The following is an 11,060-nucleotide window of genomic DNA, read 5'->3' as shown; positions in this document are numbered from 1 at the left end:
CTAAGCTACATCAACGTGTGTTTCTTGAGACTGAACTTCCAAGAAATCTGTTTCTTGACTACACTCAACATCTGAGTCATCAATCTGTTCTGAATCTACAACTGACATAACACAATTCACAACTGGTTCACATCTGTCTACATATTTCTTCAACATGTTTGCATGATAGGTCTTTATTTTGCCCTTTACTTCTAACTGATAGTCTACTTTACCTAATCTTTTCACTATTTGGTATGGACCTTGCCACTGCATTAGGAGCTTGTTACTATCAGATGGCAAAAGAACCAAAACTTTCTCACCTGGTTTCATATTCCGCACTCTCTCTTTCTTGTCAAAGTACACTTTATGTCTATGTGTTGCTTTCTTCAGATTCTCCTGCGCTAACTCCCATGTTGATTCTAACCGCTCTCGGAGATCTAAAACGTATTGGTATGTAGACTTTACCTGCTGATCTTGGATTTCTTTTGTCCACAATTCTTTCAGAATTGTCATTGGTCCCCGAACAGTACGGCCATACAATAACTCAAAGGGAGCAAATCCGAGGCTTTCTTGGGGAACCTCCCGATATGCAAAAAGCACAGTGGGTAAATATTTATCCCAATCTTTCGGTCTATCTATACACATACGCTTCAGCATTTGTTTGAGTGTACCGTTGAAACGTTCCACTAGCCCGTTACACATAGGGTGATATGGCGTAGTGGTCAGCTGTTTCAATGAAATGAGCCTACTTACCTCCTTCATAAGCCCTGAAGTAAACTGACTTCCCATGTCTGTCAATATTTCCTCTGGTATGCCTGTATAAGAAAACATTTCGAGAAGAGCTTCAGCTACCCGCTCTGTATCTATTCCAGGAAGAGCCTTGGCTTGTGGAAACCTTGTAGCGTAATCTACTAACGTTAAAATAAAGCGATTACCTTTATCAGTAGGAGGATGTAATGGACCCACAATGTCGACTGCAACTCTTTTGAAAGGTACATCTATCAAAGGCATGCTATCTAACGGAACTTTACTCACCTTTCCTTTTGACACTGTCCTTTGACAGGTATCACAAGATTGACAGAACCGTTTGATCTCGGACTGCATACCTGGCCAAAAGAATTCTGACAAAATTCTAGAAATCGTTCTCTGTATTGCTAAGTGCCCTGACATAATTGATTCATGAGCCAACTTCATTACAATATGGCGAAACTTTGCAGGAACAATGAGCTGAAAATAGGTTTTACCTCTATCTTTTTCTAATCCTTCATATTCACGGTATAGTAAACCTTTCCTTTCAATCCATTTTACTTTACCATCACGTGATGTTCGACCTTCTCTTGCATACTGACGTGCTGTTTCTAGCGAAGGATCTGCTTGTTGTTCTCGCATTATATCCTTAGGACTGATTTCCTCTTTGACGATTTCAGGAACCTTGAGTGGTGGGTAGGCTTTCTGTTTGTCTTTTACCTGCTTTCGCGTCTCCACAGTAGACACAGTGTTTGGTTTCCATTCTGGATCTGGATCATGTGGTTTTCTTGCATTATCTACTTCACCTATGATCAAATCAAATACAGGGTTATCCATACACCAAACTTCATATTCACCAGATGCATAAGGAGAATCAATAATAACTTTTGCCACTGGGACCACTATCCTTGTACTATCTGCTAGAATACAAGTTTCTTGTTTACCTGTAAAGTGGTCATCTCTAACAAGACTTTTCCGAACTACAATGTTCCGACAACCAGAATCTCTAAGTAACGTTACTGGTTGACCATCAACGTAACCCGCTGAGAGTGGCATTGGTTTTTTCACAGAGTGACAAGCAGATGTTAAGACAGGTGTTATGTCACTTACTTGAGTATAAATTGATGGACTTTGGGTGTAGATAAGAGCAGCGCAGTTCTTTGCAGTAGCTTGACAAGTGGCTTGTTTGTCTTGGTCGTCCTGCGCATATACTGCTGCACTAGAATTTCTGTTTCTGAATTTGCATTGTGGTGCTATATGACCGTGTTTATTACAAATATAACACTTTCTCTCATTTATTGGAACAAACCTTGACTTCTGTGGTTGTTGACGGTGTCCTTCTTTTGGTTTCTCTGGTATTTTGTTTACTTCAGCTGGTTTCCGCATGACTTTTGAACATAGGTTTATAGCACTTGTATTCCTTGCTTCCCTGAACTGATCGGCCAGTGTACACATCTCATCAGCTGTCTTTGGAACGTTTTGCTTAAGAAAGACTGACAATTCAAAATTACATACATGTAAAATTTGATCACGAAGCATAAGATCAAATAGAGATTCAAAAGTACAAGTTATTTTCGACATTTCGATCCAACGAGTTAAATACGAAGACAGTCTAACTGTGAACTGAGAAAATGTTTCCCCAACTTCAGGTCTGCATGAATGAAATTTCCGCTTGAAACCATCTTCAGTCATATCGTACCTACGAAGTAAAGCTGCTTTGAGCTCATCGTAACCACTGACTTTTGCTGTAGACATGAGAGCATAGACATCCAAAGCTCGTCCTTTTAACAGAGCACTTAAATGTGTAGACCACAACGATTTGTCCCAACCCATAGCGGTCGCATATCTCTCAAACCTTCTCAAATAGCTATCGATCTCATCTTTATTCTCTTCGAATGGAGGAATTTTTGGAAGATTGGGCTTAACCATTGCGTCAACAGCCTTACCTCTAGCAGTTCTCTCTGTCATTTCTAACTCGTGTTCCTCTTCTAACTCCTTCATTTTCATTTCGTAGTACAAACGCTCCATCATAAGTTGATGTTCTCTTTCATCTTTTTCTTTCTGACGAATTTCTGCTCTCTCTTCTCTCTGAAATTTCTGTTGATCACTAACATATTTTTTCAACTCATCATCTTTGTAACCTAACCTTTCACCTGCAGCTATTAACTCTTGTACTGAATCCATATGAGACATTTTGCAAGACACAAATACTTTACTAACACATTGGTTTTGATACAAAAACTGCAGTACTTCTTTGTAATCTACTAACTTTTTATTTCTACCACTTTTTTCAGCAATTGACTTTTCAGAATGGGCGACACAATTGTACTTTGTTTTATTTACTTTGATACAATTACCCTGACCAGTTTCCACACACTCTGAGGAAGTCCAACCAACACCCTTTCTAGAGATCTGGATCCCAAATGACCAAATGACCGTGTCTCCTACAAAGACATACAAGACAGCCAAATAGATTAACAAATGTGCATACATTCATAAACAATGATAGAACACACAGCAAATTTAGATAAATATTGTACAAACTAATTCATCTGCTTTGTTTCAAAAGAAAACTTTTAAGTCAAAATTCTGTTTCAGATTATTTTTCAAGACACAATCAGTTTTGTTTTTAGAAACAGTAAAACTTGTTTGAGGAATTGTATCACGTTCCTGGGTTTTAATCAGGACATCGTTGAGGAGTGTAGTAATTCTGTAGGTATCTGGTCTGCGGAGATATTTTCTCTTGGAGGATAACTTCAAAGATAGTTGATATGAGTAGTTGTTCCCGTAGGATCCTGAGTCATTTGAATAGAGATCTGATGTAGGCCTTGAAATTTTTGATTTGGTATCCTTGGAGACGTATCCCTGGATAGGTATCTCTCTGGTGTAGGTATCTTATACAAAATGATGTAAGATCACTGGATAGGTATCTTTGTATAGATATTGCTGGATCCTTGAAGAAGTATTTCTGGATAGGCACTGCAACATCCCACTTCTGACACCATTTGTCGCCGGGTGGCGTTGCGGCTCCAAAATAATAACGTTCAATAGGTTTACGTAGCTTTTATTCAGGTGATAATTTACAGATAAATTTCCAATTCTTCAACAGACTTGAGATTAAGGTACAAAAAGGGATCTGAAATATAAATGAAATGATAAATACACAGATAACATTATTTTACTCATAGTTGCATTTTACTGCACATTACTCTACTCAATACATTTTCCTGTATTTACACTTACATTTGCACATTTTGCTGTACATAACTTTACTACTCCACTACATATACTTTACTTTACACAATCACTTGACTCGTACACGTACTTCACTTTCATATACTTGTGTACTACATTAATACATTTATTTTACGGCAACTACTACGCGCCTTACTCTGAAATACATACAACATATGTTTACATCACAACAATACACATACTTTTACTTAATAGTTTCCGTATGAGCAAATACTCATTATCACACATTACTTCGAAATACTTCCAAATTACTCACGGAAAATATAAAGCAAGATTATCTGGCCATTTTAGGAATAAATACGATATTAAATCCGTTTCATTAAAATAAAAACAAACTTACCCAGAATAGTTGGACTCTGGTCAGAAATACTTATACATTACATGTAGGATGAAATGAGGGAGCTGGTAGAAAACGTCCGCTCTCTCCAATTGCTACGCCCAGACTGAATTCTTAAATGCACGGGATTAGAACCCGCCTAGTAAAACCGGCTGAGTGAGCTTTAAACTATGGAAAGCAACTCTAACAATAAATAAGTAACATTATAAACGTAGCACAAAATGTATGGAAAGTAATTATGGACGTAAATTGTGACAAGGACGACTTGACAATAAGATATAGACCAAACTAGGGGTTTTTGATTCAACGTTTTGTTTTACGAATTATTAGTTTATATAATAAAAACTGTGCCATCGTAGTTTTATATGTGTACGTTTGCTTTTTATCATATTATTCCTTTTACGACAGATTTTTAAAAATAAAGTGATAAATATCTTCAATATTATTTTTCATTTCCTATTTAGATGTTAGGCCATACACAGTAAACTCTTAGGTTCTAGTTCTCATAATATATAGTGATTGAAAAAAAGTTTCACAGTCGTTGTTCGAGCAGTATAAGTTATAGTAGCTTTAAATTTTATTTTCAGTTTACTTTCTATGATACATGTTCTTTATATGCGCTTGTTTACAACCAGGGACTTATTCGCAACTATCGTAAGTCTCGTGTGACGCGTTTTCAAAGGTTGCAAACCCTTTGACTCTTTGCTACAAACAATGCACGTCGCCTTAGTTTTTTCAACAGAAATAACAGGAAGAATGATTTTTGTAGATGTAGAAAGATAACTAGGAGGCGTTCGAACACTATCAACATTAACCGTACATTCAACTGAACTCTTTTCCCTATTAACATCTGCATCCTTTGTATTAAGGTACTTACCTGATGCCGGGATGACAAGGGGACGGATTTCAAACTTTAACTGACCCAACCCATTTTTTCTAATCAATAAACCTTCCACCTGCATTTTTAATTTGGCAAAAAAATGACACCAATGCACATATTCTTTGCAAAGAAGGAATTGCATCTACTTTGCAGTACTTCTTTAAAACTGTAGAATTTCCGATAGATGTTCTGGAAAAGCAAATGCAACAGTTTTTGCTCAGCAGGATTTTTTACGTGGCACCTGTCTCGAGTAACACAGAGTGAATGATGCTTGTCCTCAAACGGAGCGTGCTTACACTGAGGTGTAGTTCCGTTCGATTGCTCTTACATTTAGTTAAGAACAGATATGTACCTTTTCAATCGATAAATTTTTTTAGAAGATTTTATTGAATCTCTTTTACCAGTTCACATGGTACAAAAAAAAATAAATATATAGCATATATTTTGCAAAAGAGTTATATATGAGAGAGAATGAAAAAAGAGGGGAAAACAGACAGGCATTCACAACATGCACATCAAACATAGAACATCTAAGTATATTTTATTTATAAGAATAATTGTAATGGATACTGGGTTCCTAGGTACTATAATAGCTAAAAATCTATGTTTCCTTTAGTAAATCACAAATTGCTTTCCAATCTCTTTCGTATTCTGAATAATGGCAGTATTTTAATAGCATAAATTTCTGAATAAGGAATCTGTCAGCAATTTTATTACTTAAACTAAAAAGTCAAGTTTTTTGACAGGTTTAAATTAACAGGAAAAAATGTATTGTTTTACAATAAGTATCAACAAGTTCTGAACTCTGTATACTTTTTTATTGTAATATTTACCGAAAAGTATGCTACTTTTATCAAGAACAATAGAAACACCATATTTTGTTAAGAACAGCTTTTCGATTCTATACCATATATCCTTAACATTCTATAAATAAATGTTCTGTTGTTTCAATGTTTAGTTTACAGAAGCTACATGTATTTTGCGGAGAGTCTTTAGGCTTAATTTCATAGAGATAATTGTTTGTAAGAAATCGATATCTTATTTTAAGAGCATATATGCATTTAAGGTAGATCGAAATTGAATATACAAAATGCACAATTCTGCATAATAAAGAAACTGTGTTTATAAATGCTGCTTAATTTAAAAAAAACCTGCACACAGATGGAATCAAACAGAGTTTTTTTTTTTTGCAAAATTCGACCCCAGGGCAAGGGTGCCGCTAAAAATCCGTTTATTCCTTGAAAAAAAGTATTAAAATATCTTAGATTATTTTAGGGGCAGGCCAGTCCTAAAGAATATCTAGGCCAAAAACCTTGCAGAAATATACCATTTTACTGAGAAAATGCTGTTTTCGCCAGCTATGAAGACTAATAACAAAATTTCAAGTGCAATATGATAAGTTGAAATTGCAAATTCGAAAAATTTAGAAAATGTAAATAGAAAATAACCAAAAAAACCAAAAAACAAACAACAAACTTTGATTTTCAAATGTGATTTTTCCGGAAAGTATATCTCCCCTGTAGGTCGATTTAATTGTTATTCGCAATAGATCTTTTAAAGGCACTTTGAAGACTTACACTGGTATCTTGGTATGTATGGCCATGCGCTACATACATATTCATACATCACATACCACCATCAAAATGTAAATACTAGCTAAAACATATTATAAAACAAAGTTCATTGTCATGAATGCCTCATTAACAACCTGACCCAATCTTTCTTTCCTTCAGGTATCTGTCTTGTTCTGCATCGATAGAGCACTTGCCGCGTAAATAATATGCAATGGTCTTGAACTAGATATTTTATTAAGATGTTAATCGCAGACTTCTACAATGGTTTTACCCTGTTGTTTTCAAGCAACGCGGGGTCCTTTTCGATGACCACCAACTCAGTGATTTCTATTTTCTATCAGCCAGGCACCAATCATTCAACCTACATTGTTTTACATTTTTTAAAAACATTTTCATACCAAGCTGTTCATGTATTCCTTAGATGATTGATGGCCAATAAACCTCTTGTTTTCTTTGTTTTAAAAATGTTTTTATCTGCCTAGTTCTGCAAAAGAATGACTTGCTTCTAATATTCTGAATATACCGACAGTGCAAGTATTGAATTGTTTGTGCAGATCAGAACAAACAACAAACCCTAAAAGTAAGCTAAATGTTTAGAAAAAAACCCCTAATCGTTTAAAATTGGTCCGATTCGAAAGCCATTTACATCAAAACATTGTATGATCTTTATGTTTTTTTTGCATTCCAAATGTTAAAAATCTGTATCTGAGTGATGGTGACGTTTTAGAAGGGGTGTATATTTTTTTTTTATCAAATTTAACTTTCACACATGAGAGGAAGCATTATTTGGTTTTTCACTGAAATAATCGCCACTTCCCTATACGATAGAATAAATAGGATACGCAGAGTACGCAACTGTCACTAGATTCTCTCCTTAATTTATTTGATAAAAAATGTACTGGATGGGTTAATCGACTATGAGTTAAATTTCCAATTTGAATAGTTCGAACTCATAAATTTGCTTAGTGTTTTTTCCTTTTCTCATTCATCAATATAATTGTTCTAATGGTCATCAATAAACGTGTAATAGGTTTTTTCGTATCAAGTTTTAGTTTAATTTAGTTTTAGTTTAATTTTAGAACTAACGAGACATCCAATTCGAACGTCAAACACTAAAATAATTCAAACCATGTGAAACCACAAACTTAAGCAAACTCCGCTGATCAAATCAACCGGGACGTATAAAAAAATTCAACCCTAAACACCAATTGAACATATGACACCGAGGAAAAAGACATTTGATGTTGTTTTTAATATTTCCTTTTTTATTAAGCATACTTAATATTTTTTCTTTTTTACAAAACGTGAAACTTAAAAAGTTTAAAATATCATTTTATGACGCGTTGGTCATGTTTCAGGTCGTTACATATGTGAATTTCTTTTTATTTAGAGCAAGTTGCATGTAATTCATTGGACAATGATATGTTTATCAGAATTAAACTGTTTAAGTTAATGAGTTAAGTTTAAAATTCTCTGTTAAATTCTTTAAACATTACATTTTATTACTGATATCAAAAATAATTTCATTAGGGTTACACATTGGAGACAGTATCACATTTGCTTCTAATGCTTCTGCTTTTTAAAAATTCAAATTTCAACAAGTATCACATGATTGAAAAAGTTAAAACAGAACAAAAAATTAAAACTGAAAAATATTTTTTTTTCAGAGTTTGAATATGCAAACTACCATATCTAAATACCATTGTACTGTCTGAAAAGTGAAAATGTCCGTTTAGTATTAAGTTAAATTTTTTTCTGCGTCTGCAATCATGAGTCAAAAAACCTGTAATTTTACATTTTAACAAGGAAGAATAAAATAATTGTTATTGAGATGGTTTTGTGGGAACTCTGTTCGTAATTGAATCCCATTTTAAAGTCACATTTAAGGAAATAAAATGCCTTTTTGCGGGGATTTCTCAGTCACTGAAGAATAAAATATCATATCAAAAATATGCTGCTATGATAAAAAAAACTCAAAAATTGCACAATTTGGAAACCTTATGGCTTTCTTGGAAAAGTATTTAAGATTATTTGATTTATGCTGTTATTTTTATTATAATCATCATATTCTTTTTCTCTTTTTTCCCCTTAAAATAAAGAAAACACTTACCACTAATATTGAAGGATATATGTACATGTACTTGCGTGTGAATGAAGTTTGCATGTGTATAAATTTTTAGTGACTCGATTAATTAATGTAATTTACAATTGGTAAGTATGCAACATAAACAGTAAATTATATCTAAAAAAGATACCTTACAGGAGGCTGGTTGATTAACAAATTAGCCATCTTACATACCTTAACTTTTAAGAAACTATATTTAAATACCGTAAACTTTAATTACGTAAAGAAATATTACACATAATATAGCTTCAAAATTTAGATACTTTAAATAGAACTCTTCTTCTTAAGATCCCTAAAGTTTTTAAAAATGATCACGACCAATGAGCCCTCTTAAGAATCATTTATTTCATTTAACAAGAGGATAGGAACATTTTGAATTCAATTTTTTTTTTCATGTCAGAAATGGCTAAAAATCTCGATAAACAAAAAAAATGATCATGCATGACTTGCGATCCATGGACTAGTTTATAGGGAAAAGAAATGAACATGTATTTTAAATATATTAATTAGTATTATTGAAGGATTAATAAAAGAAAAATTAAAAATGAAAATTATGCATAAAATATACATGTACAGTGTGTATGTCATTTGCATTTGATTCAGTTCAGAAAAAAAATCATACGTTGATCTTATCTTTAAATCAGAACCTAAATAAGGAAATTTTAGAACAAGTCTGAATTTCCGCCTTGGGGTTTTGTCATAATATAAAAAACCTTCCAGTTTAAATGTAAGACAAATATGGTTCAAGACTTTTAAAGCATTTTTAATGACAAGTCTATTTTTAATTTATTGGCTTGGTAGTTCACTGTAAAAATACACATTAAGTTTCTAACATGTAAATAGTGTAAAAAAAAATTGTGTTCAGCTTTTACAATTGCATTTGAATTAAAACTTATTCGTGAATGCAACTTTATAAATTGACATATTACCGCGCCACCTATTAATGACTCTAAAGCCAGGTATCAACTTATTGCAAACAAAGCTTTGCAGCAACTAAACTAAAATATGAATGGAATCATTCCCATAGCTGACTGAAATCTATAAAATGACACAAAAGGGTACATAAGGAAGAACAGAACTCTAACCAAACTGCTATGTACAGTGTCTTTTACAAACGAAAGAAAATATAAAGAATCTTTAACCCAGTACAAAATATTATAACAAATAAGAACCATTATAATCATGCGAATTCGTATCAACAATGGCGAGTTTTTATCTCGGATGACAATACATTTTAAAAACAAAATAAAAACTGTTTGGTACAGAACATAAAAAATATTAAACCAGGTATGAAATGTAATGGTGAAAGGATTTGGATCAATATGAAATAGAAAGGTTAAAACTCCAGAAGCGTTTACAGCTGATGAACCTAAGATAAGAGCTATGTCGTTAAAATTAAGGTTGATTGGTCGAGTTTTAACAGAACTGATCTTGTACAAGTAATAATATGCAAATATTATTAAAAGAAATACTAAGATTTTTGCTGCAATGACACTAATCAGCCATGTGTTCATGACACTGGAAATACTATCTAAAGATGTCTGATAAACGATTATATAAAAAAGGAACGGGGCAGTTAAAAAAATACTTGCAATGGTCACACAAAGTCTCTGATTTCCGGAAAGGGATGAATGATGACGAATTATATCTAGTTCAATATCGACTTGGTGTAGTGTCGAAACAGTTGACTTATTCTTTGTACGTTTTGCCAGTGGTATGCTTATTACGATCGTCGTTGCAAGAATACTGAATTCCATGTCGAAAGGTAGTAAAAATAATTTTCTAAGAAAAAATTGATTTCTCTCATACATCAGATCAATGCACGAAGAGTTTGAATGTTCTGCAAGATGTGTGAAATTTGATTCCGTCATTATTATACTACTTAGTACAGTGGTATCTAACCAGTTAACCATATTGACCACAGCGAGGAGAGACATCATATACTTGACATTTCGACTTTCGTAGAAAACAAATCGACTACAACAAGTTAGAAAGAGTATCTGCAAAGTAACGAACACAACTGACATTGTCTTGGCCAGTCTGTGGAAAATGTTGACGTGATAGTCATTATCTGTCTGATGGACGATGCAAACAACAATGCCAAGAAACCATAACACACCAATTTTCACATTAGTCACCACCGAACTTTTCGTTGTACAAATC

General features: G+C 33.5%; 1 protein-coding gene across 1 annotated transcript; it reads right to left on the bottom strand.

Annotated features, from left to right (window-relative positions):
- LOC128187409 (uncharacterized) lies at positions 1-5,589 on the bottom strand. The gene is made up of 3 exons (XM_052857855.1): positions 4,322-5,589; positions 3,070-3,862; positions 1-2,814 (listed from the first exon to the last, which is right to left on the bottom strand). Exons 2-3 carry the CDS (start codon positions 3,217-3,219, stop codon positions 1-3), a joined length of 2,964 nt encoding a protein of 987 aa, XP_052713815.1. The 5' UTR covers positions 3,220-3,862; positions 4,322-5,589.
- Positions 5,590-11,060: the final 5,471 nt, after the last annotated feature.

The sequence above is a fragment of the Crassostrea angulata genome, chromosome 6, assembly GCF_025612915.1.
Source record: "Crassostrea angulata isolate pt1a10 chromosome 6, ASM2561291v2, whole genome shotgun sequence".
In the NCBI taxonomy this organism is placed as follows: Eukaryota; Metazoa; Mollusca; class Bivalvia; order Ostreida; family Ostreidae; genus Magallana; species Magallana angulata.
Note: the sequence above shows the minus strand (reverse complement) of the source record. Positions and strands in the feature narration are given on the sequence as shown.